Here is a 25,455-nt window from a genome sequence, read left to right as displayed (position 1 = left end):
TCTCTTGTAGCATACATCTTATCCGCGTTATTGCACGACCCTGGCCATGGGACAATAACCAACTGTCGAACCTAAAAGGCATACAATCTCATAGCATGCCATGGAGGATCTGTAGCCTCCGTGTCGTCTCCAGGCGACTCAGATCGCCGCCATGCCACTACCTACAGTGCCTTCCACGTCAACAGCTACGCCATGATTCCAGCACTTCCAAACCACCCGCAACATCAAACCATCCTGGTTCCCGCGCACACGAAGACAACGCCTCGTCCTCGAGCACCGAAGAGAAACCCATCGACCCACGGCTTCCTGACCTAGGCCGGCTCATCGAGAACGACTACGCGGCTTTCAAATCGCACTATTCGACGCCCCAACTCCCCATTGTCCTCGCCCACGGCTTATTGGGCTTCGACGAGCTGCATCTGGCAGGCTCCTTGCTTCCGAGCATCCACTACTGGCGCGGGATCAAAGACGCCTTCTCACGCAACAACATCGAATGCATCACGACGACCGTCCCGCGCACAGGGTCCATTGAACAGCGCGCCGCCGCGCTCTCGGAGCAGATCGCCAGCCGCGCGCGCGGGCGGGACATCAACATCGTCGCGCACAGCATGGGCGGTCTCGACGCGCGGTACCTGATCAGTCGCATCTGTCCGACCCAGAAATCGTCGCCGTCGCCGCCGTTTCGTGTCCGTAGTCTGACGACGATCGCGACGCCACATCACGGAAGTTCCGCGGCGGACATGCTCTTCCGCGACATCGGGCCTGACCTTCTCCCGCGCATCTACGCCATGCTCGACCGCTTGTCCATCGACTCGGGCGCCTTTGCCCAGCTTACCACCAGTTATGTCAATGACCATTTCAACCCCAGTGTGCCCGACGATCCGAGCGTGCGGTATTTCAGTTACGGCGCGACCGCCACGCCGCATTTGTTTTCCGTGTTTCGGCTGTCCCATGACCTGATGGAGATCACCGAGGGCCCGAATGACGGCCTCGTCAGCGTGAGAAGTTCCCGCTGGGGCGAGTACAAGGGCACGTTGGTCGGCGTGACGCATTTGGACCTGATCAATTGGACGAACAGGATCAAGAGGGTTGCCGCGAGGCTGGGGATCGTGGAGGAGCGGTTCAACGCCGTGGCCTTTTATCTGGGTGTCGCTGATATGTTGGCCAAGGAAGGCTTCTAAGTTACCCTAGGTACTTTGGACGACGACACCCGCGATACTAGTAGTAGAGAGGGTCGGGATGGCTCCAAACATAGAACAAGTAGCTGGCACCTCCGGCTCAATGACAGGTCTCTAAAACCAGACATGACAAGACATGCTTAAGGTCAGTATTTGTATGGTATCATTAATTACCTACTACTCGTAGTGACTATCCGGGGGGTATATACAGATCTAAGTGCTAGTCTAGATGATGTATAGAAAGAAAAAGCCCAGCCGTCGAGTTTAAGTGAGAAGGATTTTTGCGCCGTCGATATCGGCGCGCGAGATCCATCTCTTCTAGGTTTCCGCCTTCTCAGTCCTTCCGCCGATCCAGCGGCATGCCTCCATTCGCAAGACTCATCGGACCGGCCTCGTGGCCATCGAGACCATTCATTGCCGGTATCTGGGGCGAGGGCGTAGCTGTCTCGCTTTGGTCATTACCGTCGTTCAGCATCGAGCTCAATCTGATGATGCCGTTTCCGTCGGGACGGGCGACGTCGTTCTCTCGTCTTCCTGAAGAACGAGTGCTTGGCGGTGCTGTTGTAGTTGCATTGTCAGAGCGCGAGCGGGAGCGCTTCATGATCTTCCCAGCGGCATACGCACAGCCGCCATATGCGAAGCGGATCAGCGAGTCACCAGTCAGGCTGCCAATCACAAAAACGTGCGGAGCAATCTCGAGGTCCTCGTTGGCCTGTTCACGGAGAGTCTGGCCTGATATCATGCCGCCGCAATCACCAGCCAGGAATTCGGCCCGCAGGTCTGTTGAGAGATAGTCCAGCGACCCACGTCTTCCCACCACATATGCAAGGCTGTTTATTCGGCGCTGAAAGGAAGACCGCTCGTCACCGTCTTTGAAGGTGAATGTGACCAACGCCAGCCCCTCATCCGTGAGCTTGACGTCAAGAATCTCGGCGTTCGGCAGGCCTTCATACGTGGCCTTCCAATCTCGACTGACGTCAAAGTCGGAATGCGAGCGCAGGTTTCGAGGTCGAGGCCGTCTATCCTTGGGCTGCGGAGTCGAGATGGCGGCAAGTTTCATGCGTCGGTAGACGCCTGCGTACTCGGGATATGCTTGTTGATGACAGGCTCTGAGTGGAGAAGGAGAAGTCGTCGGCGCCCATTTGTAGACGTGGATGATTTTCTGATTCGAGGGCGTGGATATGATGACATCCGCAGCGCTGAAGCCGGATCCAACGACCAGTATGGGGTCTGGCGAGCTTGAGTTTGAGCTTGAACTTGCAGCGACATTATGGTCCAGCCCGATAAGAGGGTCTAACATGGCGGGTGTTGGGATCAGAGTGTCGAAGATACCCGACGCAAGGACAAGGGTCTTGCAGAGGATGTCATGCGAACCAATGTAGAAGCCTCCTTCATCCCGTCGGGACACCTGGGCGATATGCTGCCCGTTATGGATGTATTTCGCGATACCAACCTGCTCGGGATATGCTGCGAGGTAATCTGCCACTTCGCGTCTCGATGGTCGTAGGTACACCGGGGATGAGCGCCCATTGCGCCTCTTGTAATGCTCATCAAAGCTGTATCCAGGCAGTGATAGCATTCCGGCATAACTCAGGGTTCCAATGTCCCAACTGGCATGGACGGGATTGTCCACCCACTGTCCACCCGCACTCTTTGTGTTTCCGACAATGACATGTTCGACTGCCCGCGAAGGATCATATCGCCATTTGACACATGTCTTTTTCTGTGCATCGTCGGTTTCGCCCAGGGGCCGCACCAGAGTATCGAGCAGCACATTGACGGGGAGTGCCTGGGTCGAGTAGGAGAACCTTGAGGCAGCAAAGTGGTCGGTCAGAGCATCGACGTCGAAATCGAGCAAATCATTGTGGCACCCATGCAACTTGTCGTGCAGGATGTGGTCAGGATGCGGACTGGACTCGTCGTAGGAGGGGATGTTGCCGTGGAGGATGTAGGACAGAATCAGCGCCGAGGGACCGTTTCCTGCACCAGAAAAACCCATTGCCCAATCAGCCCCGGATCTATTGTGTAGAGGGTATGCAAAGAGCCAAAGAGCTTGCAAGACGGAGTACTTACCAACAATGACCGTGTCGATTTCTCGAGGCACTCCAAGAGCCATTGGACACCTCTGGAGACCTCTGACATATCTTCCGAAATTTTGAAAAAGAAAAGATACAAAAGCAAAACACACGGCTAGAACAATAATAGGTTTCCGAGGGCGCACCCGATCGGCAGAGCAGAGGAGCAGAGCAAGTCACTAGCAGTACGCACAGTACGAGTAATGATGCCTGTGGTTGCCCCGCCGGCACGGACGATTTGATCGATTGCTGTGGACTGTGGATGGACTGTGGATGGGTGCGAGGGGTGGTGGAGGCACCAACGACTCCTTGGACTCGGTGGAGGAGCATCGACTCGATCAGTCATGATGGAATTACAGTCACCAGATAATCACCACTGATCACTGATCATTAAATCATTAATCTTTGCTTTGCTCATCATCAAGGCGACTGAAAGCATACGCCGGTCATGACTTGCACACCCAGCGCAGCACATCATGATGAGCCCAATATATTAAATCAATGTATTCCTGGTATTCACAGTTTCCATTCGGGTGTCCGTTTCTCAAAGAAAGCATTCATGCCTTCCCTCGCATCATCCGCCTGGGCGTGGAGAGCCATCACTCTTCCAGCCCATTGCACAGCATCTTCATATCCATCACCACCAGATTGTTGACCATTTAGTGACAACTGCGTCCAGTATGCCCATTTGCCCAATGCTTGTGGCTGCGCCGCAGTGTTTTCTGAAAGTTGTTTGACAATTCGCTCTACCCTTGCCTCCAATGCAGCTTCATCTGCCACAGTATCAACGGCTCCTCCAGGTACTTGGTCGGCACGAACAGGCTCGGCTAGAACGAGCATTCTATATGTGAAAGCATGTCCCAGTCTGCGAGAGACCGCTGTTGAGGGTGAGGTGCAGGGCAGGCCGATTGTCGCTCCAGGTAATCGAAATTGCGTGCCGGCACAAGCGATGGGCAGATCTGTTGTAAGTGCCAGTTGTGCACCAGCCGCTGTTGCGAGGCCTTGAATTACCCCGATGACGGGTGCTGGCGACCGTCTGATTAGAGACATGATCTCGCCGCACAAGCGGAACGTCTCTTTGACTTCATCGTGGCTCAATGTCCGTAGTTCTCCCAAGTCATGCCCCGAACAAAACACCGGTCCTTCACTGCGCAGAACAACAACATTGGGAAGACCTTTTCGATGCCTTTGCCATTCTACAGAATCAAGAAGCCAGCCGTACTCTTCGCTTGCTTTCGAGTCTTTGTGCTTCGCAGCACTTTCGAGCTCGTCAAGGATGCCAGGCTTGAAGGGAGGTAAAATCCGTAACTTGCCATCGACGGGGGATGTGTTGTATGCCAGAAGCTGATCACGCAACTCTCTCAAAACCGCCAGCGACAATGCATTCCGTCGCTTGGGATTTTTGAGTGCCAGATAGCCGGCCCGTGCTGGCAATGCTGGCCAGGTCATGGCTCCCAATCTCTACCCGTAAGTAAAATGATGGCCTCGTTATGTTCCAATGTAGAATGGAAGGTGTTCGGACGATGAACCGGATCTAGTTGTTAGAGACAGCCAGGGGAATTAGACCACAAATACCCCTCGTACAGCATATGATTGAGGGTGTTGACCGATTTGGTGGGGTTGATCGTTCAATCGCGAAGATCCGAGGCTCCTCAGGCTGAAATGGAGCCTTGTCGACGCTGAAGTTCTGGCCCGAAGCACCAATGTCGTCATGCTCATTGGTTTTGACCGAGAACTTCAACTGTGAAGCAGGAGTCCTGGATTTGAAGATAATTGATGTTGATAAAAGTCACAAACTGGATCCTGTACAAGCATCATTTTGGATTCGCACAGAACCGCTTCATCTGCACCAGCTTGCCCAGCATGAGTTGGATGGATTCGTGGTCGCGACCTGGCAAGCGTTCAGCCGTGCCTCCTCCCTTCTACCTCACTCAGGAAAATGCTGCTTACTGTCAGACGTGCGGTCGAGCAATGAGTAAGTCGACGAAAAACAGCTCTGAGATGCCGTTTTAGTGACTTTTTCAAGGTTCCCGCAAAATCCAGCAAGCTCAGACAAAGGTTATCAAGTACTGTTCAGATGGTTGCCGCCACCATAAGCCAGGTCCGCTCGATCGAAAGATAGAAAGGACCATAGTGGCACTTCTCAACGCAGAGCCTGGATCAGGGATCGAGGAAACCGCAGCCAAGTCCAAATTTGTCAAAGGCGACCGTCGAAACATCATAACAATGCAGGAAGTTGAGGATCTCATGTTTCGTCCTAAATCCCAAGCGGAGCGAAGCAGCTCCCCGTCGAGACAAGCTGCAGAGACATCAGACGTCAGTGACCTTGATTCAGACAATCTGCCTCAAGCACCACCATCGGAGGGCAGCGTTGGCGGGCTGGCGAGCCGTGAAGGTTCGCTTGAGCCTGAAGCCCCCGATGCAGATGACAGTCTCGGTGAAGAAAGTGCACAGCCTGCACAGCAAACCGCCGCAGCAGAGGAACTCAAGAAGAGACAGGAGGGCCAGCGCCGAGCAGAGCAGCGTGAAATGGTCCGGAGAGCGGCTCGAAGACTTGTGGTGTTTGGCAATGCCCAAGAGCCCCGCGAGAACAGGAGCCAACGCCAGGCGAAGGCAGAGAAGCGCTCCAAGGGTTCTAACAAGACAGCCACGGATGAGGCCTCTGTTCCAGTCCGACGCAAAGCCGAAGCAGTGATGAATGGCGCAGTCGTCGAACCCAGTTTTGCCAAGGGCAACTGGGCCATTCGATGGAGGGAGGAGACGTGAGTTGTCATTGAACGTCATCTCATCACGAGGCTGCCGTTGCGACGGTCCATCAGGTCGGTCCCTCTCCAACGCAGCATGCCATTCTCGACTGGCTTGTTTTTGTCATTGATGAACGGCTTTCGAGGCCAGCTCCTGGCAATGTCGATGCTGGCTCGAGGAGCCCAGATTTCCAGAAAGAAGAAAATGAGATAGTCAATGATAACGCAGAGGCAGAAGAGCTTGCCAGCCCATATCCCACACCCATAGTACCGTTTCAACCGATCAATCAATGCGTAGGAGCGACCACGAGTTGCACTCCAGTTTGCGCTGGCGTATTGACCGTAGAACTCTTGCTCGCCGATGGCCCCAGTAATGCCATCATAGACCCTCTCGGTTCTTTGTGCAACATCTGTCCACGAGTACATCATCTTAACTTGATCATGGAACCTTTCGGTCTTGACCTTTCCAGAACGGAGTGCTGCAATCGCCTTTCCTGTAGCCATGACCAGATCATCTTCCTCGGGCTTCGCAAAGGTTGTCATGTGAGCTGGAAGGACTTCAGGAATGCCACCGACCCTGGTACATACCACGTACAACCCACAACTGGCTGCTTCAACAATGACCGTGCCGAAGGCCTCCGTTAGGCTGGGGTGGAGGTAGATGTGGCCCCTGACCATGACATCGCGCACTTCCTCGTGTCGCACAGGACCTAGCAATTCGACTTTGTCCTGAAGCATCTGCCGTTCAAGCATCTGTTCCAAGTCGATGGCTTTCGGGCCGGAGCCGGCGATGATGAATCGAACATTGGGGTGGGCTGCCAGGATTCTCGGTATTGCCGCAATCAAGAGGTCAGTGCCCTTGTTGTAGAATAGACGCGAAATGACGACGATCACAATGGTGTCACCTGGCCCGAGCCGTTGTGGCAGTGGTCTTGGTCTCATATAGCCCACATCGTCTGTCTTGGGAACATAGTGCCGTGGTTGGAAATTCTCAGCTACTACGGCATTGGGGATCACAGAGACCATCAGAGGATCGAGCGAGGCTCGAAGCACAGTGTTCTCCTTGCAGGTGTGGCTCACACAGATAACATGGTCGACGTCGCTGAGTGCGAATTTGAGCAATTTGTTGGTCAAGATGGATGCAGCATCGGCAAATCCAAAAAGTGAGTGATCTGTAAACACGGTTCGTAAACCCATCGTCCGGCCATGCAGGATAGCTTCGTGACACAGACTGCTCAAGCTCCCATGGCCGTGGACAATCTGGATCTGCTCCCTGATAACAATGTTGCGGAAGACAGGGAAGAAAGAGAACACGGTCGGCATTGTGGTTTCCCGGTAGATGACCAGGAAAGGGACGTGGTAGACCTTCAAGCCATTCGTGAGGTAGTGGACGCCGGTGCGACCTTTGTACGCGTGAGTGATGACCACGACTTTGTGCCCTCGGTCAATCAGCTTCGTTGATAGCTGATAAATATGGCTTTCGACTCCTCCAGGTTGCGGGAAGAAGAAGTCGCTGACCATGGCAATGTTGTAAGGCATTCTGAAGTATCCCCGCTGTACTACCTCAAGACTTGGTCGGATGGATACATTCGCCTCATGCTGAATATCAAATGTTGGCCATCTCCCAGAGAATCATTCAGATGATGGTTCTGTCGACGTGTAGTTGTCGTCGATGGTGCCGCGCAACCAGGGAAAAGGAGCGATGAGATGAGCGATGCGCGACTCCAAAGCGGTGGAGAATTCTGCCGGCCAAATTTCCATGTCCAGGAACTTTTTTCGGACAAAGTCTCTCCGTAGCAGCAGGACAGTGTTGAAAGTACCTCGTATTGATCCAGCAGGCCAGAGTTAGACGTTCGATCATGAGTCCTGATGTCTAATTTCTATGCTCGCTACGTTCCCCCAGCAAGGAAAACTGACACGACCAGTCCCCCGCCGCATCCCGAGAAGCGCAAGCGAGATCCAAACACCTCGTCGCGAGAGAAGGAAAGCAAGAAGATAAAGACTTCAAAACGGACGCAGTCTGTACAAGATGGATCTTCAGCGAGTGTACCTCCTGAAGACCTCGCTGCCGCAGGCACCGCTGAAAATACCGAAGCCATCAGTGCCATTGACAAATACCGTGTGACAAAAGCCGCAAGCAATGGCAATTCCTCAATCAAGATAAAGATGCGGAAATCGAGTGTCCCTGAGGCCGAAGACCGCAACGATGCTGTAGCAGAGATATCGGACCGGAGAGACAAGAGCAAGCACAAATCAAAAACTGAAGAGGCTGAACAGGAAGGTGACAATGTTGAAGACGAGCACGACCGACGACACGCAGCCGTCTTTTCCAAGCTGGAGAGAGCCAGGCAGAAAGAGAAGAAGTTAGGTCTACAGCCCGATCCGCCATCAGACCAGCCGACAGTCGAGCTGCATGGGCTGGAACCAATACCTCAGCCGGAGCAGGTGGCCACGATCCCAGAGAAACCGACCTATTCGACTCTGCCTCCCTGGCAAGAAACTCCAACGACCGTTCCATTAGACACCAATGCCACTTTTGAGTCCCTCGGTATATCAGGTACCCCCTTGGAAAATTTGCAGAAAGCCAACATGCATCGAGCCTTTCCTGTACAAGCAAGTGTGATACCTTTGCTATTGAATGGTCCAAGCAAACATGAGGGCGATCTCTGCGTCTCAGCTGCCACTGGCTCTGGCAAGACTCTGGCATATGTATTGCCCATCATTGACGGCTTGAGGAGTGCTGTTGGCACAAAACTAAGAGCGGTCATTGTAGTGCCAACCAGAGAACTGGTGAAGCAGGTACGGGAGCTCTGTGAGCTTTGCGCTTCCGGAACTTCTCTTACAATAGCCACTGCTGTTGGGAGCAAGTCGCTCAAAGACGAGCAAGATAATCTAGTCGAGGAGCAGAAGATCTACGATCCGGAACAGTATCAGAAGCAACTGCGAGCAAAGGTCGACTGGTCCACATTTTCTCTGGAAAAGCTTCTGCGAAAAGCGCAGACTGAAGACCCCATCTCTTCAGTTGGATATGTGACTCGCTACAAGGCTAAAGCAGACATCTTGATAACCACCCCTGGCCGTCTCGTTGATCATCTCAAGTCCACCACTGGCTTCACCCTTGACAACGTGAAATGGCTGGTTGTGGACGAAGCTGATCGATTGCTGAATGAGAGCTATCAGGAATGGATTGATGTGGTAATTCCTGCCTTACAGTCGCAGGCTGCCACACAGGAAAGAGACGAACTCCTCAGGTCCATGCGGATGACTCCACCTAGACGTAGAGTCACCAAAATCTTGCTCTCTGCCACCATGACACGCGACGTGTCCAAGCTCAATGCTTTGGAATTGCGCAATCCAAGTTTGATCATTCTAGGAGGATCGTCTGAGAACAATCGATCACAACACGCAGCTAGTCAAGTGCTTGATAATGGCGCTGAGCTACTTCCAGAAGGTGAAATTGATGCATTTTACCTGCCACCCTCTCTGAGAGAGACAGCACTCCCTATTCCTGACGGTTCTGAGAAGCCATTGTATCTGCTCAGGCTGCTTCGAGATCACATAGGAATTGCGTGCGGCCCAGCACATGAACAAGACCAGGTTCTTGATGAATCAAGCTCCGACACCGATTCGGATTCGGATTCCGGCTCGAGCTCGGATTCAGCCACGGATTCAGACACATTGTCCGATTCAGAGATCTCATCATCCTCAGAGGACGCCAGCAGCCCTGTCAGCGCCAGGTCGCGGGATGGCAAAAGCCCTGCCCAGAGTCGTCCAAGTCCTCAGGACAGTCGGACGGAGCTCAAGAAAGACCAGAAGAAACCTCGCGCCTTGATCTTCGCACGCTCGACGACCTCTGCCAACAGGCTTTCTCGGCTGCTGGCACTTCTCTGCCCGTCTCTTGAACCTCGAATATCCACACTGACCCGCAGTACCGCTTCATCAGCGTCATCTCGCCGTGCATTGTCATCCTTCAGGAGCGCCAAGATATCGATTCTGATTTGCACCGACCGTGCCTCACGTGGATTGGACGTGCCGGATCTTGAGCATGTCATCTCGTACGATGTGCCCAATAATGCTCTGACTTACGTTCATCGGGTAGGTCGAACAGCTCGCGCGGGGAAACAAGGCGAAGCCTGGACTATGGTCGAGCATAGGGAGGGAGCCTGGTTCTGGCGAGAGATTGGAGGAAAAGGACAAAAGGTCCGTGGTGCCATTGGAGATGAACATCAGTTGCAGAGGCACAGCAAAATCAGGCGCCTTACACTGAGCGTTGAAGACGAGGTACTCAGACAAAGATACGAAAAAGCTTTGCAGACGTTGGGCAAGGAGGCTCGCGGAGGCTGATGTTCCAGCTTGAAGCACCTCACGACCTGTACAGCGGTTCGCCGCTCCCTCGCCTCGAAATGAGAATACACTTCGAACTTGAGCATTCCCCCCTTTCCGCCACTTCGGCCGGCAACTTGCAGTCCAGTAAATCTAGGCATTCCGCAAGAAAGGTACTGATTACATCAGGTTGCAGCTTTCTGTCCGACGCTGGGACGGGGCCGGATTAGGGCAAAAATTCAACCTTGCAATACCTCCACGTCCAGTTACGGATAAAGTGTAGACAGCGGTGGTATATGATCCGAGTTGGAAGATTGCACACATATCCACGACTCGGCCTGTCGAACCATCAGCTTCGGTTGCAAGTGTCTCTGATAGGCACAGGCAACACCCTTTCAACTGCAGCAACACGAGATATCTGGGACGAGTGCGCAAAACATAATGCTGGACCCATCTCGATCGTTGCCAAGGTCCATACGAAGGCTGCTTATCAAAATCTTTGTCAAATCCTTCAAACCTGTTTTAGCACTCGCGTTAAGCCTGACTGACCCATGGTCTGGCTTCCTTACCCCAGGACGACAAAATTATGAAGAAGCAATTTGCCGATGAACGACAGTGTCAGCTCTCACTGTACGGTTCAGCTCCACTCCGCGTATCATCTTCCTGAGCTTTGTCATTAGTCAGTGATGCTGGATTGGATTTGATGCGGATGTCACTGATGGTCTGAGTGGTCTACCAGCTGAAATGCCGGTATCAACGAGAATGAACGTGTTATGCCAGGACAGCTCACCCTCGGGCACTGGAGTTTGCGTTTCTTCCGCAAGTGGTTCCATTGTTTCCGCCTCGTCACCTGCAGCGCGTGCCAAAGCCATGCTCACTCCAAAGCCCTAGGCTGCTTTCTGCGACCTCGGCGACCACAAGCATAGGCTATCCCCCTGTGTCACAGGGATCTCTCGGTTACTTCTACCGTGCTGTCACATTTTCGACGTCTAGTCGGCCACACCCTTTGGCACCAGAGGCCAGTGCACGAACCGGCTACGACAAGCATTGCGCTTCTCGGTAGGACCATATTACGTAAAGAGAGCTCTGTGACTTTGCTAGTAGTCTCGGTCATCTGGACTACTGGTCCAATATGGTTTCGGCGTACGGATGGTCACGCGATAATGGACTCACAGCCTGTGACCAGCGTGGTTGTCGAGCTTGTATTCCCATCCCTGCAAGTACTCTTACTGTCCCCAGTCCCCGACTAGTACGTTGTTACACAGTACATGTCCGTGTCAGGATGCAAAGCAGTCAACTGTCCACTAAGCAATGCACGCAAATGATACCGATGCCTTGTCAGGGCGCGCAGGGGCTACGAAGCCTGATACTTGGCCGTGGTTGGTGTCATCTTGATGTCTGTCAGTTGACTCAGATGGTGAGGATGCCAGGGGCATTTCATCGCTCCATGGGCCACATCAGTCTTCCGCAGGACTGCCCTCTGAACTCCTGATGGTAAAGTAATGTGTAGAATTGGAGTTGTGGTTGCATCCTGGCAGTCAGGATCCCAATCTAGCTGGTCCAGTGGCTCCTGTGCAGAGAAGGACCGGGCATCAACAAGTCACTCGCTTTCAGGTCTTGCTCATACCTGATGAAGAAGCTGTCGAAGTATTCATCCGGCATCGAAATTCACGACTACTGTTCCGATGCCAGCCAGGACTTTGGGGTAAGACGGTATCCACGCCGCCATCCATGTTAAACCCATGCTTTGGTGGGACCCTCGGCCTCTATCTGATTATAGAGAAACATACAGCTTTCTGGACCATTTGTTCTCCTCTCTCCTGAAAGCAACTGCAATTTAGGAACTCTCGACCATCCTTGACTACTTACTCATCGTTGTCAACTTGAATCAGCAACGCAGGCCGAACTTGGCTTCATGTCCTCCAGTGGCGCAGGCATTGGCTTGTCGGATCTCCATTCTGCCACTTTGTATTGCATTTAAGCGAACTCCTTTGCTTAGCAGGGCAGCGAAACGAGCGCATTTAAGCCATGAGCATAGCGAATCCCAGGTCCACCAGCTCGGACTGCTTTTCAAACGAATCGTTTCTTTCCTCCTCAGCTTCTACTATAATCCATTGTCAGCAGGATTCATCGCCGTGGTCCGCCGACGGTATTGAGCGGCTGATAATGATTCTGGGAATTGTGCTTGCCACCTTTCACCTGTCAGCAGTACGGATATCCATATTTCTATTGATCCCTCGCCTGTTTGACCTCCTTCATCTCGCGTGGCTTGCTCTTCGGTTACTCTTGAAACCATGTGGCTTTCGTGGCTCCATACATACTCGTACGCAATTGCTGGGATTGCTTTCCTCCTCAGCCATGGCTTTTCCTCACCCTTGAGCTCGACCTATGCTGCCAATCACAGATGTGCTGTCGTCCATGACGCGCAATAAGGCACAGTCTGCATATGTGCTAGCACATCCCAGCCATCTCAAGCACGGATTTCCACAAGAGGCAGTCCAGATTGACACAGTCGTTGGTCAATCCGAAACACTGCCAGTTCTACGAGCTAGAGCTTTTCAAGACCAATGCTCCCATCGCCCAAATGCAATGGACTGCAAGTGGAGCAGGCAGTGCCACGGCCCATGCGATCCGTCCTGCTTGGATGCCCTTCCTTCACACAAAGCTTGTGGCTGTCGATGAAGCTTGCGACCACTACCTACGTAGCCTTCTGGAAAGCAGAATCTTCTTGCTTGCCGTGCAGGTGCTGTCTCGGTACGGGCTCGTGCTTTGTCCGATGTGAGGTGAGGCCACTGCTTGCAAATCCTCCTTCAACAACGTACTCAGCCACCCGTCGTCCTGCTTGAACACCTAGTATTACTAGTATTTCCGGGACGAGAAAGCCTACATCCCAACATGACAGGACGCGTGAGGACGCCTCACATTCGATCATGGTCCTTACTAGTATCTGGGGTTTGAATTGCAAGAGGTTGGTCTCCGATTGTGAGGCGAGATGGTGAATAACACTTCAGGGAACTACAGTAGAATGATCAGGGCGACAAACGGCTGGTTACCAACAGCTTGAAATCAGCACATTTGTCTGTTGTTTCGAGCGAGCACCTTCGCTCTTCCTGGGGCGGTTTAACCTGCACTTTTACCATGATCTTGGACGGATGCATGCACAATACCGAGACTAGTCTGCCAGGAACCAATGGACCCTGCATGAGATTTATCCCCGTCATCATCCGTCACTCGTCTTCAATGTTTCGCAAATGCATTGCGGTCGGTCATTTTTTTTTTGGCAGGTGACATTGCCAGGCTCGTCAATGATTAATCGGATTCGTATGTTGTGCTCATCCAGCCACTTTTTACTGGCAGCACACATATGCTGTACGAGGTCGTCCATGATTATCTCAGCCCGGGCTCATTGCCTTGAGATGGTCGCCATCCGCCACACCACGGTTACATCTTCATTGCCCACCTCGCTATGGTCAGCCTCGGCCCGAAGATCTCGTCGATTTGCCTCGTTACCGAAAATCACATACGTCTCGCGAGGTTTTGCCGCGTTACACTTTATAGGGCGCCTTCGCCATTACCCGATGCGGGACGTCAGCAATTCACGGTTGATGTCCAGTACCCGCTGAAGCGAAGATGAGCGGATGCAAAACTAGCGCGGAAATAACCCCCAATGTCGGGGTTACTTCCTCCTGATCTGCTCCCATCGAGGCGCCCACCCCCTTCGAAGAGTCGCAAGGGATAGACAGAATCGACCGGTCGTATCACTCGAGTGGCTTCACACCTCTCAAAGTCTGCTGGAGAGCGCCATTCCCACGCCACCAGGAAAGACCATTCACGTTTGTCTCAGATCCTTCTGCTCTTCTCAGCCTTGGCTGCAATGATGGGAAAACGCAAAGCTCAGACTCGCAAAGAAAAGCCAGGGATAGTGGCCATAACCTCAAACGACCAAAGAGCAGCAAAGGTGCTTGATATGCCTGATGTGCTTGATTGTACCTCGCTCTAGCATGGGCCTGTGCACTTCCCAATGGCCTGGTTTACACCAGTTTAGTACAGCAGCAAGGCCATGAGCCAGAAACAGCTTAAATCCGGGCTGACTGTAATGGTGCTCTTACAATAAGCTCGGTGACAGCTGACCCACCGATTCTCCGCAAGCCCTTTGCCATCGTTGATGATCAAGAAGAGCCGGCACTTTGCAAATGCCGCGTCATGGCATGCCGCGAATGTGGGTTAGTCTCCATCAAGACTTGCAAATTCCATGGTTTTCATCTCGGCACCCTTGCTGATGGGGATACTTGCTATGGCCATTGCGCCCCTCTCATCTCGGTGTTCTAAGACGAACGGAATAGAACAGAACAGCCTCCACGTTGGGACAGGACAGTCTGAACACTTTGATTTTGGCTGGCAGGCTGGCAGGCTGGCAGGCTGACTAGCTGGCTGTACTTTCCCACACAGCCTGTTTGTTACTGTGCTTCCTGTTGCATCTGCACAAGCCCAGTTGTTGCCAGTAGAGGCCATCGAATTTGTTGAAGATGGATGGTGCTATCGAAGCTCCCGGTCAAGAGGAGACGCAGTGTCCTTCGGAGGTAGTGGACGCGCACCCGTAAAGCACCTAGGTATTCAACTCAATACCGTGTCCTCTAGGCCGTACGTTGTGCAAAAGGGAGGTGTCGAACCAAGATCCAATTTCGTGCCCTCTAGGCCATGTGTAATGCAACAGGGAGTTGTCATCCCGAGCTCCAAATCCAGATGATCCGCAACGATGTCGCTTGTGCAAAAAGACGTGAGTAAGCAATTTTCTCCTATTGACGTGCGCACAAACCGCTCATATTGAGAATCCGAGCACCTTCGAGACTACGCCTCTTCGCCATGTCGTATTTCTCTTTTGCCCTTGTCACATTTTGCTGGGACTTCGGGACCGGCCAGACCAGTAGTAGAGCAAAGACTGAAAATGGAGTATGTCGCAATCCAACTCCCCTTGAGCGTTTGCCCGTTTACCATCACTAGTAACGGTGGGTATTTCTCATCGAGGAAAATGCAAAGCCAAATGTTCGCAATGTAACATGATGGCCCCAGTAATGAAAATGCAATGCAACAGAGTTCGAAAGATGCCAGGTTATGGTTTCGTAACACCGAGATGCTCGTGTCAGTCCCAACTCTCAAGGACCAGGCAAGGAAAGTGGACTGCTCGCGCCAAAGAAGTGGCCTGGTCTGTGACCAGGCACCCAGGTTAGGGTACAAGTCGCCAATGCCCGAAATGATGCGTGCCGAATTACTGGTCTTGTGATGGGTATGATGCTGAGAAGAGCAAGCCTGGGGTCTAACGCCCGGTGTCCAAACAGTGCCGATGCGTCGCTGTAAGGCGGAGAGGGAGAGCGGGAGAGGGAGAAAGGCGCCATGGTCTGCCCGGACACCGCTGGTTTCCGAAGAACGCAAGGTGGCAAAGTTGCAAAGAAGACTAAGTAGTACGAGGCTTCTTGAGGCGCGGAGGCGCAAAAAAGGATGAAGTGTGTGTCCGTCGTGGGAGATCAATTCAGGAAGCTCCTTCTAGCATTGCGCGCCCTTTCACTCGAGTACGCGTCGATTTTGACACCAATAAAGACCAGCTCATACCCACCTCGTATGGTGTCTTGCTGATTGGGTTGCACTCGCAATCGCCACTGGCCCGTCCGGATCGTCCATTCGCCCAGGTCGCCCTGACTGCTCTGTCCCCTCTTCCTCTTCTTCGTCGAGGGCTCCGCTAGCAGCCGGCTTGTCTGGATCGGAGGCACAGGAAGCGATCGGGAGCCACCCGCCTGCGCCTGTGACGACGATGGACCCGGATGCTGCTGCGTCTGTCGTGTCTGCGGACGGCGCTGTTGCTGTTGTGCTGTAGGACCGGGTTTCGAAGGCAGTGCTTCGCTCATGATGTCCGACTCGGATTCGGATTCGGATATGCTTGGCGCGGTTGAGGGGCCATGCTGCATGACTTGACCCATGGCGCTGTCCCAGTTGACCTCGTAAAGTTCGCCGTCCAGCCTGATGTCCGTGGCAGGCTCGAAGCGCACCTTGACTCGATCTTCGCTGAGTGGGGTATGCCCAGGACTCGCAGATTGAGACGATCGTCCTCCTGACAACATCATCAAGCCCAGCGGTGCCTTCGTAGGTAGGTTCATTTTGTTGGCGACGACTTGGAACAGCGAAGATACGCGAGCCTTTGCGAGCCCGTGAAAGTCGGCCCGCATGTCCGTCAAATCTAGCACAGTGCTTTCGCTGCCGATTTCGATGACCGCTTCATACGACGTGTCGTCTACGAAAGGCCGGGCGTAATAGACCCATCCTCCGGCGTTGGATTTCTCTCCAGATGCGTCGTCGCTGGTGTACGACACACCGGAGGGTTTTACGTCCTCGAGTCGTAGGCATATTTCATGTTTTTGTCTTTCTGAATTATAGGTGATTTCGTGGGCAATAATTTTCTGTTCCAGGCCTCGGAGATGAAAGTATCGGCAGTCGCGTAGCAGTTCGGCTCGATGAGATTCGTTTCGGATGTCGAGTGGGTAGCCTCGTAGCAGATGTAGTAGTTCGGCAAAGATATCTGCGGACCGACCAGGGACATACGGAGGCGTTATGGACGGCGGTCGTAGTAAGCCGCGACGGTCAAGGCCTGGGAAGACTTCTCCAGGGGTTGAGAAGAAAACTGCGAAGCCCAGAGAGAAGAAGTTGGGTGAGTTTCCGGGCTCAGAGAAAATGTCCTTGGGTATCTGGAAATGCCGCTCTCCGATTTGAATGAATATCTCAGACTCGAACAATTGGTCGATCAATCGCGGTACTGTAACGGTGTCGGCGACAAATGGACAGGGATGTGCTGCAGACTTACGACTGTAGAACTGCGCATCTGCAAAAAGCTTCACGAAGTGACTTCCATCGACCGGCTTGACATAGTAACCTTGGCCCCCGTCAGTGCTGTGATGCCAATTCGATAACAGATCAGACCTTGCAGATGGCGTGCTACATCTCGAAACGTCGCGGGATCTCGGTCGATGTAAAGTGTTCTCACTCCACCAGACTCCTCATTCTGCCGTATTTGCTCCTCGAAAAACTGGGTAAAGTAGGAAGGTGCTACATAAAAGGTTAGCTGATTTCGTCATGCGCCTATGACCAAGACACAGACGCACCGTCCGAGGATATGGAAGCTCCAGATAACCTGAAGAGCTCCGATCCTATCTGGATGGGAAAGACCTTTTCCGGAGGAAGAATGGAAGGTGGGTGGGCCGTGGATGTGCGACTCCCTGTAGTCCTCTGCCTGCTCGATGCCTGCGATGAGGCCGACGCGTTCAGCGAGGCTCGTGGTGTCGCTTCTGATGACGGCCGCGTTCTTCGATTGCCAGCGGAGCTACCTGCGGTTGGAATATGCCTTGAACCAGTAGGGAGGTCTGAGGAGACGGAACCTTCATCAGGCGATTTTGGTTGGATGCCTGACATCCGCTCAAAAGTGACGGGACGAGGATTTGTCGCAGCAGAATCAAGATCAAGTTCAGCTACCAGGTCAGATGAGAGTCGGACCTTCTTATCGATGGTCGGGCTTGTCGTATTAGAGCTGCCCTTCCGCTTGAGAGCAGATCGGGGAAGCGAGGGCTGAACAAATGCAGTTACCGATCCAGTCGCATTGGAAGAAACGGTTGTCTCGGTCGTGATGATACTCGATTGTGGCGGATGGATCGGTGATGCGTGAAGAGCACTCTTAAGATCTGAAATGGACGGTGCATCAAACTCAGCAAAGCTGTAAGTGTGTTCGTGCAGTAATACTCCCGTGGGCTCATATATTGGCCGAGGCGCAAACTCCAGTATAGGTCGAGAAGGAGCGGTCCAGGGCTGCGAGCCAAATCTTGGGAAGCCTAGGGTATAGCTAGTGGCGGTAGCTGCATTATTAGAAGAAGGAGCTAGGCTTTGAGACTCGGTATCATCAACATTGATGGTTGGGTACTCTAAATCCTCAGGTAGGGCGACAGGTCGCGTGTCTGGGGAAGGATTAGTGGTGTCAGCAGGTTCGGCATTACTGTGAGAGATAGCTGGACAGGCATTGGAGCTGGACGTGGCACTGTAATGATTAGTAGCTCTGAGGCCTGTCCCAGGCACAACTGCAGGATCGTTGGCAGTCGCACTGGTGCCCGTACGACGCGTATCTGACGCTGAAGAAATGAAGATGGCTGGGGAAATAATCAAGTCGGCGTTAGTCGTGTCCGAATAGGTGATCCTGCCAGTTGATTCAAATGTCGACTGTGGGTCCGTCATCACTCAGATTGAGATAGCTCACTGTGGGCGCCCGGGCGCTCAGCAATCATCAGCCTACAACGGCCCCATTCAGTGACTTGCTATGACAGCAGCCGGCCACTGCCAACAACGGCAGACGCAGTTCCAGCCTTTGCGGACCTTGCCGGAAAAGCCAGACTGGGCCTGAAATCGTGCCCACAGGAGTAGGTCACCCAAGAGGGGACCATTGGCCAGTGGTGTGCTTGTCCTCTACGTCGGGGCGGGCAGTGGGCCGGAAGGCTACCTGCTTCTTTGACGCTGGTTCTGGCGGATCTCCGCAATGCGAGAATAAACAGTGATTGTGACCAGCCCTGGAGGGGTCTCGAGTAGCTTTGGCGGCGGCGAACGAAATGCTCCAGGTGATGTTGGTGTGCCTGGCGGACTCTTTGCGGCCTCACAGGCTGCTCGAAATCGTAGAAACGCAAGATCTTGGCTAAACTGCACGATGAGTAAGCCCTGAGTCATGCAATAGCTCCCTTTGTCATTGGCTGTGGTGGTCTGACAGTCTCGCAGGAGGAGTCTTGTGACGCACGTCGATTACCAACAGCCGGCGCCATTGAAGTCAATAACAGAGATGTGAGATGCATCATGGGTGCAAATGGGGGTGATGACCATGGGATAAGGGAGAAGGGGATACGTAGGCTTCACTTACTAGAATATGGATGACAGTGTCTTATTTGTTGTGGGGCAGACGCCTTGGACAGCTGGAAGGCTCAGCAGAAGGAACTGAGTCTGAGCTCTCTCTTCCTGGACCGCTACTGTGCTGAGCGTAGCGATCAGGGAAGCCTTGAACAGTAAAATCTTCTGCAGCCAAGTAGAGGAACAACAGACAATGAAAGGGTCCGATTGCAGACGACAGCGAAAATGCTCCACGCGCGGTGTGAAACCAGCCAAAATATCAGGCTTCCCACTGATTTCCCAATTACGTGGGTGAGAACAGGGGGTCTCGAAGCCTCACTAGCCTTGAGAAGCCGCCTGTTCTCAACCCACGCCTGGCAAAAGGAGGCCGTGGCAGGCTTGCTATGTAGAATTAGTGGATGCCCAGATCAGCGTGATGCAGCGTGTGCCCACGGGTGTCAAGCCGATGACGTGCGTCTGGAGACTCGTACAAGCAACAAACCTCAAAGGAGTTTGCTGTAGGTGTATCTGAACTTCACCTCGCAGGAGTCAAAGAAGCCTAGCGATGACAGACAACGGGCAGCCTGACTTTGCGGCCTGATCCAAGTGTAAGGGCAAAGGTGACTTGTTTGCGAGGTTTTCGGCAGTCGTTCACGCGCGCGGTATCGTGGGTTTCGCGCCCTCTTCAGTCCCTTTGTTGCTGGTGCCAGTGTATGCGCGTCCTCTGTGTCGTGTGCCAATATGCCAGCAGGATGCGCTGCAAGTGGATGGCAGATCTAGTACACTATCATCAGTTCCATGCACTTGTTCTTATATCTGCAGGATCCCGAGATCTCGGTCCCGTGGCGTCCTGCAGCACTTGTCAGCAAATTGCAAACGGCGTCGAGAGCTGATCTCATTCTCATGGATGCCTGAGCCAATCCTGCGAGATATCTACATTCGGCCCCCAAATGCGGACGAGAACGCTGCTGCCTCTCACTGTAGATGTCTACCATAGGTGCAATATGGGCCTGAAGTGGTTGATTTCGGCCCCAAGAGTAGCAAAAGTACAGTCAGAATTTTTGCCATTGGTATGGACACGGAAGATTGCAAAGCGTAGATATAGACATACGTGCCAACTTCTCCACCTGATCGAAAGCTCGCCTGCGGTGCTATGCGTAGTACGCCAACTATACTTGTACACAGTGCCGATATGGCTGCATTTGCGAATGCCTCCAGAGCACACTTCAAGATCACGCGATTGGCGGCGATGTCACAATATCCTGCTTCCTTTGGCGCAAGTGCCTTCGGATCTGGATAGCATCTTGCCTTACGGCAGTTCGACATCGTCTGAATTTCAGTGGTGAGGACAAGAAGAACCTGGAAAGGTTGCCGTTCACGTCTCTGGCGTTGGACCTCCGGTCTCATGGGAGGATGCTCAAGCTAGCAGAATTTCGCAGACTCAGAGGCTCATCTTGAACTCCCCTTCGCGCTCGATGATGCTTGCAACTGCTCGCTTATACGCCTCTCGTTCGTGGATTCGTTCAACGTACGCCCAGATCTTGGGATATTGTTCCTTGGTGAACCCAGAACGGCCCTGACCAGCCTCCATGGGAAAGGACATCATAATGTCTGCAGCGGTCAGGTCTTTGCCGCAGAGGAAGCCTTCCCCGCCCGGGGCGGTGGCGAGTTGGTTTTCTAGGAAGTCATAATGGGTCTTGAAATTCCGCTCTAGGAAAGACGATTCAATCTTGGCCGCAATGCCCGAGGTGATTGGTTTGATAAAGAACGGAACGGGTGAGTTCCTGATCCCTGATACCGTATGCGTCAGTCTTGATCACCGATTGCTACAATGATCCCTTACTTTTCACCATCAGAGACATCAACATTAATGGCATGAGACTGTCCTCGGCATAGTGCATAAGCATTCTGTATCGGATCCAAGATTCGGTTTCGCCGCCAATCTGGCCATCTTTACCTTCGCGGTATCGCGTCGGGACCAACCAGCTTCCATAATAGTCGCAGAAGTATTCGACGATGGCTGCGGATTCCGCAAGCACGATGCTGGTAGCGGAATCAGGCGGGAATATCTCGACCACCGGGGACTTGCCCAGCGGATAGACGCTTTTCAGTTCTGGCGGCGCAAGCGATTCTACGGTGCGCTTGTAAGTTTTGAGCTCATAAGAAATTCCTAGTTCTTCAAAGAACCAAAGGATGCGATGCGAGCGAGACACTTCAAGCCTGGGTATGTCAGAGACATTTCCTGAGCATCGCACTGCTCAGCACCTTTGCAAGCGAGCTTCAACTTACCAATGCAGTACAATTCTGGGCTTTTTGTCTGCATCTGGAGTGGACGTGGCCATCTTGAGCCGGGAGAGGCCGGGGCTGCTCGTTTATAGCGGGTTCGTCGTAAGCGGCTTGTGGCAGCGCCTGATTCGCTTTCCGGCGAACAAGGTCAGGAAATGTGTACGAGTATCAACATGTACATCTCAAAGTCCAATACTTGATAAGAGCCGAGGTTTTTTGATAGATGGACGTCATCTCGAGGTCAGCCACGAGTGGCTGGTAATGAGGGAGCACCGCCACGCCAAGGAATGGCTAGCGAGACCCAACTCCAAGCGAGTGTCATTGACATCGCAGCTGTGTTTACAGAGCTTTCCAAACCACAACCAAGAACTCAGAGGTGTTGGAATCATGGCCGGACCTACACGTATGCTCGCCGAAGATGTCGAACAATCGCGTACCATGGCTGACTTGACTTGTCGTAGCTCTCCGCCTCGATCCTGCCTATGAGAAATATAACCGTACGTGTGGTCTTACCTATTCGATGTTGCGCAACGATCCGGGCACTTCTTTCGAAAGAAAAGGCGGCACAGAGACAGGTGGAATTATGTGCTGACTCCTAGCATTGCAGAATTAAACAAAGAACGGTGGAGATACTTCCGCTGGACTCCTCGAACAGCATGGATTTCATTCATGTACGCAATCTTCGTGCCTACGGTGGTCGGATATACCTTCGCAAAGACTGATGTAAGCGATAATACTGTTGCATGCTTCAATAGCGTTTCGATAAGGGATGTTATGGCTGACAAGGACCCTTTTGAATCACAGGGAAAATGGAATATGCGAGGGAAGTTGCGAGGCGACACCATCAGCGAGTTTTGATTTGGAAAAAGCAGGTCTTCGAACCCTTGAAGAAAATGGAGATCCACACGGTTGTAGATATGAATGAACGGCGCCGGGAAACAACATTCCTGGCTTTCTGCGCTTGATATCTCAGATCCGTCAGATACGGAGTCGATCACGCACCCTTGAAAACACCAAGCCTGATTCCAAGATTTTATTCTCCAACCCTCGCTGTGAATGCCACTTTCCTCTGATGGCTGTCGCCATGGCTCCGCGGCTCTGATACGTGGTTGTCAGAAAGTGACCGATACGCCTAACATCAGCCTCTTCAAGAACCACAGCTTTGAAGTGCCATTGACATGCCAGCCCAGGATGTGGATTCTCACTTCTCCAACTCATCATCTAGCTGTTGTGACGGCGTTGCAGCTGAGAGGAGATATGTCGCGCCATAAATAGGCAAGCAAGTCAGGAGCACCAACGTGTCTGGGAAGAATTGCACCGTTTCAGGCTGTTTCCATCCACACTTGATACCAGAAACCAATCTTGGATCCAGTTCCATCGCAATGCGAGAAGGGAAGAGTCTGAGTCTGAAGGGCTTCATCAAAGAACCACCCTATGTCTTGACAAGTCTCATACTCGCTTCCACATCCCCAGATGCTCGATGCCTTCTTCGTCCCAGCGTCCGAGCTTGTCGTCAGTGACAAAGCCCAACTTTGCATACATCTTTTCGACATTAACTTGAGCATGGCACAGGATGAGCCCCTTCCATCCGTTGCCAACTTCATCTCTATTCGCAGCGAGCCACCGAAATGCCTCCTTTGTCAGTAAGCGGTTGATGCCTTTCCCTCTAGCTTCGGGCATAGTAGCAACGCGTCCGAGCTTCACATACGGCTCTTCATCTGGGTCGTGGAAGTCATTTGGATGAGGCGCGTGAGGCGGAGGTACGATACGTATGACAGAGACAGCCTGATCTGGCCCTGGCCCTCCGGTGTAATATGCAACCCAGTGCCACGATCTAGGATCATCTTCGTCTAGCTCAGGCTCAAGAGCGCATCTTTGTTCGTCACAGAAAACCTTTATTCGGACATCCATAGCATCCAGAAAGACTTTGGGGGCCCCCTTTGGTCGAGGTTCAGCTGGAAAGCCATGAGGAGCCACAATGCTTCCAGGTGGAGCGAGCATCGCAATTTTGTAGTCTGAGTGCGCCATTGCTGGCGAGTGCAAGGTTTTGTGCTCTCAGTTCGGACAGGAAGTAGAAGATTTCTGGAACAGCCTCGCAGCCTCGTAGCCTCGTGGGTTTCTCCGCGCAAGAACATCAAGGCTGAGCGATCGAATTCTCGATTGGCTAACTTGTAGTCTACCAATTTCAGTTCACCAGCAAGAACCCTCCCCAGTCCACATTTGAGATGTCTCTTTACTACGATGCGGCCACCGTGTTAACGAGCGGGCCGCAGGATGGCTCCCTGAGGTCCAGAGTCTATGGAAATAAACTCAACCTCAAGTCGAAGCCTGCGCATCTGTATGCGCTGATCTCGGAAACGGTGAAGTTCAACCACTTCGTCAAAGAAATCATTGACAATGCGGCCTTCTTATCCGAGGAGCCCAAGGTGTGTATTCGGTACGGACCCATGCTACGCGTCACTGCTGACTGACGCAGCCGCTTCGGCATCGTGAATAGTTAACTCCAATTTTATCCCTCCTTCTCGTTCATGACCACTGCTTTGCCAAAGGCGGCATTGCGGCGCCTGCTGGGCACTCCCTTCGCCAAGCAATAGAGAGACACAAAGCGAGATTGCAGGCAGAATTCACAAAAGCCCGGCTGAGGAGAAAATGCGCAACGCTGGATGCTCTGAAAGAGTGCTTGCTGAGAGAGAATCCCCCTACACACCGATCGCAGCCGCGGTGGATCAGGATCAATACATTGAAATCAAGGCTTGCTGATCAACTGGCTACGACATTCAAGGGTTATAGAAGCGATGCGACCCTTGGGGAAGTGGCACAATCTCCAGCTACGGTGAAAGTGCTAGCAATTGATCAGACTGTTCCCGATGTTCTCGCCTTACCACCATATTCTGATTTCACAAAGACACAGGCCTACAAAAATGGAGAGATCATACTCCAGGACAAGGCATCCTGCTTCCCTGCATATCTTCTGGCTGGATCGTTGGAAGAGCGAGGAACTATAAGGGACTGCATGGACGGTTGTGCTGCACCAGGAAACAAGACTTCGCACCTTGCGACCTTCGTTGTGGAGACCGACCATCCTGGCAGCATCTATGCTTGTGAGAGAGATAGACAGAGGTCTCAAGTCCTAAAGAGGATGATGGACAAGAGTGGCGCGAAGAATGTGACAGTTTTCGCAGGGCAGGACTTCTTGAGTATAGACCCTCAAGATGTTCGGTTCAAGAATGTCACTCATCTGCTCCTGGACCCGAGTTGTTCTGGAAGTGGCATCATTGGCCGAGAAGACATTCCTACCCTGGCACTACCGGAAGATCCTAAGGGTCAGAAAACTCGAATCGCAAGCACGACAAGAACCCCGAAGAAGAGAAAACGCGACCAAGAAGAACCCAAAGTCGAAGTGTCATCCGCCGAACCCTTGGATGCCGAGGAGACTAAGGATATATCACTCGATCGGACACGACTGCAAAGGCTTGCGGCACTCCAGACAAGAATCGTCGAACATGCCCTTGCTTTCCCAGCCGCCCTGAGAGTGACCTATTCCACCTGCTCCGTGCACGTGGAGGAGAATGAAGGGGTCGTTTCCAGAGTGATAGACTCCGAAGTAGCGAGATCTCGAGGTTGGCGTGTTCTCCGGCGAGATGATCAAGTTGCTGGCCTACGCGATTGGAGGCATAGGGGGATAAATGGCTCTGCGACGGACACTGGCGAAGACTCAACATTGACGCAGGAAGAGCTAGAAGGTTGCATTCGATGCCATCCAGGGGATGAGGAAGGCACCATGGGTTTCTTCGTCTGTGCCTTCGCCCGGCCCTCACAACGTGAAGGACAGGCGGTTAAGCACTCTAGTCAAACAAGCGAGTCATGGGAGGGCTTTGCAGACTAAATACTTTGAGCCGTGAGACTTGATACCCCAAGAAAATCTTATCACACTCTCTGCACTTCTGT

General features: G+C 52.8%; 12 protein-coding genes across 13 annotated transcripts; 6 read left to right on the top strand and 6 right to left on the bottom strand.

The window, feature by feature from the left end:
• The first annotated feature begins 14 nt into the window (after nt 1–14).
• On the top strand, nt 15–1,377 carry PV05_07431 (uncharacterized protein). Its single transcript, XM_013460254.1, has one exon. The coding sequence runs from the start codon at nt 96–98 to the stop codon at nt 1,179–1,181; it is 1,086 nt and encodes a 361-aa protein (XP_013315708.1). The 5' UTR covers nt 15–95; the 3' UTR covers nt 1,182–1,377.
• Nucleotides 1,325–3,401, bottom strand: PV05_07430 (uncharacterized protein). Its single transcript, XM_013460253.1, has 2 exons — nt 3,252–3,401; nt 1,325–3,158 (listed from the first exon to the last, which is right to left on the bottom strand). Exons 1-2 carry the CDS (start codon nt 3,292–3,294, stop codon nt 1,513–1,515), a joined length of 1,689 nt encoding a protein of 562 aa, XP_013315707.1. The 5' UTR covers nt 3,295–3,401; the 3' UTR covers nt 1,325–1,512.
• A 368-nt stretch (nt 3,402–3,769) lies between these two features.
• PV05_07429 (uncharacterized protein) lies at nt 3,770–4,702 on the bottom strand (the record flags this gene model as incomplete). The annotated part of the gene is made up of 1 exon (XM_013460252.1): nt 3,770–4,702. One exon carries the CDS (start codon nt 4,700–4,702, stop codon nt 3,770–3,772), a length of 933 nt encoding a protein of 310 aa, XP_013315706.1.
• A 414-nt stretch (nt 4,703–5,116) lies between these two features.
• PV05_07428 (uncharacterized protein) lies at nt 5,117–6,257 on the top strand (the record flags this gene model as incomplete). The annotated part of the gene is made up of 2 exons (XM_013460251.1): nt 5,117–5,228; nt 5,280–6,257. 2 exons carry the CDS (start codon nt 5,117–5,119, stop codon nt 6,017–6,019), a joined length of 852 nt encoding a protein of 283 aa, XP_013315705.1. The 3' UTR covers nt 6,020–6,257.
• Nucleotides 6,034–7,536, bottom strand: PV05_07427 (uncharacterized protein; the record flags this gene model as incomplete). The annotated part of the gene is made up of 1 exon (XM_013460250.1): nt 6,034–7,536. The coding sequence occupies one exon, from the start codon at nt 7,534–7,536 to the stop codon at nt 6,034–6,036; it is 1,503 nt and encodes a 500-aa protein (XP_013315704.1).
• Nucleotides 7,537–7,806: 270 nt separating this feature from the next.
• Nucleotides 7,807–10,606, top strand: PV05_07426 (uncharacterized protein). The gene has a single exon (XM_013460249.1). The coding sequence runs from the start codon at nt 7,867–7,869 to the stop codon at nt 10,339–10,341; it is 2,475 nt and encodes an 824-aa protein (XP_013315703.1). The 5' UTR covers nt 7,807–7,866; the 3' UTR covers nt 10,342–10,606.
• Nucleotides 10,607–11,297: 691 nt separating this feature from the next.
• Nucleotides 11,298–11,934, top strand: PV05_07425 (uncharacterized protein). Its single transcript, XM_013460248.1, has one exon. The coding sequence runs from the start codon at nt 11,453–11,455 to the stop codon at nt 11,810–11,812; it is 360 nt and encodes a 119-aa protein (XP_013315702.1). The 5' UTR covers nt 11,298–11,452; the 3' UTR covers nt 11,813–11,934.
• A 189-nt stretch (nt 11,935–12,123) lies between these two features.
• PV05_07424 lies at nt 12,124–19,454 on the bottom strand. 2 transcript variants are annotated; one of them, XM_013460246.1, is made up of 5 exons: nt 19,256–19,454; nt 17,469–19,041; nt 17,287–17,412; nt 17,171–17,239; nt 12,124–17,122 (listed from the first exon to the last, which is right to left on the bottom strand). In XM_013460246.1, exons 2-5 carry the CDS (start codon nt 18,583–18,585, stop codon nt 15,843–15,845), a joined length of 2,592 nt encoding a protein of 863 aa, XP_013315700.1. In that variant the 5' UTR covers nt 18,586–19,041; nt 19,256–19,454; the 3' UTR covers nt 12,124–15,842. The 2 variants fall into 2 exon arrangements, with proteins under 2 accessions (XP_013315700.1, XP_013315701.1); XM_013460247.1 differs by having other exon boundaries at nt 12,124–17,239.
• An 821-nt stretch (nt 19,455–20,275) lies between these two features.
• PV05_07423 (uncharacterized protein) lies at nt 20,276–21,583 on the bottom strand. Its single transcript, XM_013460245.1, has 3 exons — nt 21,511–21,583; nt 21,065–21,441; nt 20,276–21,012 (listed from the first exon to the last, which is right to left on the bottom strand). The coding sequence occupies exons 1-3, from the start codon at nt 21,561–21,563 to the stop codon at nt 20,663–20,665; spliced, it is 780 nt and encodes a 259-aa protein (XP_013315699.1). The 5' UTR covers nt 21,564–21,583; the 3' UTR covers nt 20,276–20,662.
• Nucleotides 21,584–21,849: 266 nt separating this feature from the next.
• Nucleotides 21,850–22,862, top strand: PV05_07422 (uncharacterized protein). The gene is made up of 4 exons (XM_013460244.1): nt 21,850–21,910; nt 21,969–22,004; nt 22,115–22,230; nt 22,312–22,862. The coding sequence occupies exons 1-4, from the start codon at nt 21,895–21,897 to the stop codon at nt 22,363–22,365; spliced, it is 222 nt and encodes a 73-aa protein (XP_013315698.1). The 5' UTR covers nt 21,850–21,894; the 3' UTR covers nt 22,366–22,862.
• Nucleotides 22,863–22,956: 94 nt separating this feature from the next.
• PV05_07421 (uncharacterized protein) lies at nt 22,957–23,535 on the bottom strand (the record flags this gene model as incomplete). The annotated part of the gene is made up of 1 exon (XM_013460243.1): nt 22,957–23,535. The coding sequence occupies one exon, from the start codon at nt 23,533–23,535 to the stop codon at nt 22,957–22,959; it is 579 nt and encodes a 192-aa protein (XP_013315697.1).
• Nucleotides 23,536–23,701: 166 nt separating this feature from the next.
• PV05_07420 (uncharacterized protein) lies at nt 23,702–25,435 on the top strand. The gene is made up of 2 exons (XM_013460242.1): nt 23,702–23,933; nt 24,005–25,435. The coding sequence occupies exons 1-2, from the start codon at nt 23,733–23,735 to the stop codon at nt 25,391–25,393; spliced, it is 1,590 nt and encodes a 529-aa protein (XP_013315696.1). The 5' UTR covers nt 23,702–23,732; the 3' UTR covers nt 25,394–25,435.
• The last annotated feature ends 20 nt before the right edge of the window (nt 25,436–25,455 follow it).

The sequence above is a fragment of the Exophiala xenobiotica genome (genome assembly GCF_000835505.1).
Source record: "Exophiala xenobiotica strain CBS 118157 unplaced genomic scaffold supercont1.4, whole genome shotgun sequence".
Classification (NCBI taxonomy): Eukaryota; Fungi; Ascomycota; class Eurotiomycetes; order Chaetothyriales; family Herpotrichiellaceae; genus Exophiala; species Exophiala xenobiotica.
The sequence above is the reverse complement of the archived record's forward strand: the minus strand, read 5'-3'. Positions and strand labels throughout refer to the sequence as shown.

Bases quoted from the DNA above. Each gene is read 5' to 3' on its own strand.
- PV05_07431 (XM_013460254.1), top strand. From the start codon at position 96: ATGCCATGGAGGATCTGTAGCCTCCGTGTCGTCTCCAGGCGACTCAGA.
- PV05_07430 (XM_013460253.1), bottom strand. From the start codon at position 3,294: ATGGCTCTTGGAGTGCCTCGAGAAATCGACACGGTCATTGTTG. The intron at 3,159-3,251 runs GTAAGTACTCCG...TTTCTGGTGCAG, and splicing joins AATCGACACGGTCATTGTTG to GAAACGGTCCCTCGGCGCTG.
- PV05_07426 (XM_013460249.1), top strand. From the start codon at position 7,867: ATGTCTAATTTCTATGCTCGCTACGTTCCCCCAGCAAGGAAAACTGAC.
- PV05_07425 (XM_013460248.1), top strand. From the start codon at position 11,453: ATGGTTTCGGCGTACGGATGGTCACGCGATAATGGACTCACAGCCTGT.
- PV05_07424 (XM_013460247.1), bottom strand. From the start codon at position 18,585: ATGACGGACCCACAGTCGACATTTGAATCAACTGGCAGGATCACCTAT. The intron at 17,413-17,468 runs GTGCGTCTGTGT...CCTTTTATGTAG, and splicing joins AGCTTCCATATCCTCGGACG to CACCTTCCTACTTTACCCAG. The intron at 17,240-17,286 runs GTCTGATCTGTT...ACGGGGGCCAAG, and splicing joins TGTAGCACGCCATCTGCAAG to GTTACTATGTCAAGCCGGTC.
- PV05_07423 (XM_013460245.1), bottom strand. From the start codon at position 21,563: ATGGCCACGTCCACTCCAGATGCAGACAAAAAGCCCAGAATTGTACTG. The intron at 21,442-21,510 runs GTAAGTTGAAGC...TGACATACCCAG, and splicing joins CCCAGAATTGTACTGCATTG to GCTTGAAGTGTCTCGCTCGC. The intron at 21,013-21,064 runs GTAAGGGATCAT...ATACGGTATCAG, and splicing joins GATGTCTCTGATGGTGAAAA to GGATCAGGAACTCACCCGTT.
- PV05_07422 (XM_013460244.1), top strand. The intron at 22,005-22,114 runs GTACGTGTGGTC...CTAGCATTGCAG, and splicing joins TGCCTATGAGAAATATAACC to AATTAAACAAAGAACGGTGG. The intron at 22,231-22,311 runs GTAAGCGATAAT...TTTGAATCACAG, and splicing joins ATACCTTCGCAAAGACTGAT to GGAAAATGGAATATGCGAGG.
- PV05_07420 (XM_013460242.1), top strand. From the start codon at position 23,733: ATGTCTCTTTACTACGATGCGGCCACCGTGTTAACGAGCGGGCCGCAG. The intron at 23,934-24,004 runs GTGTGTATTCGG...CATCGTGAATAG, and splicing joins TCTTATCCGAGGAGCCCAAG to TTAACTCCAATTTTATCCCT.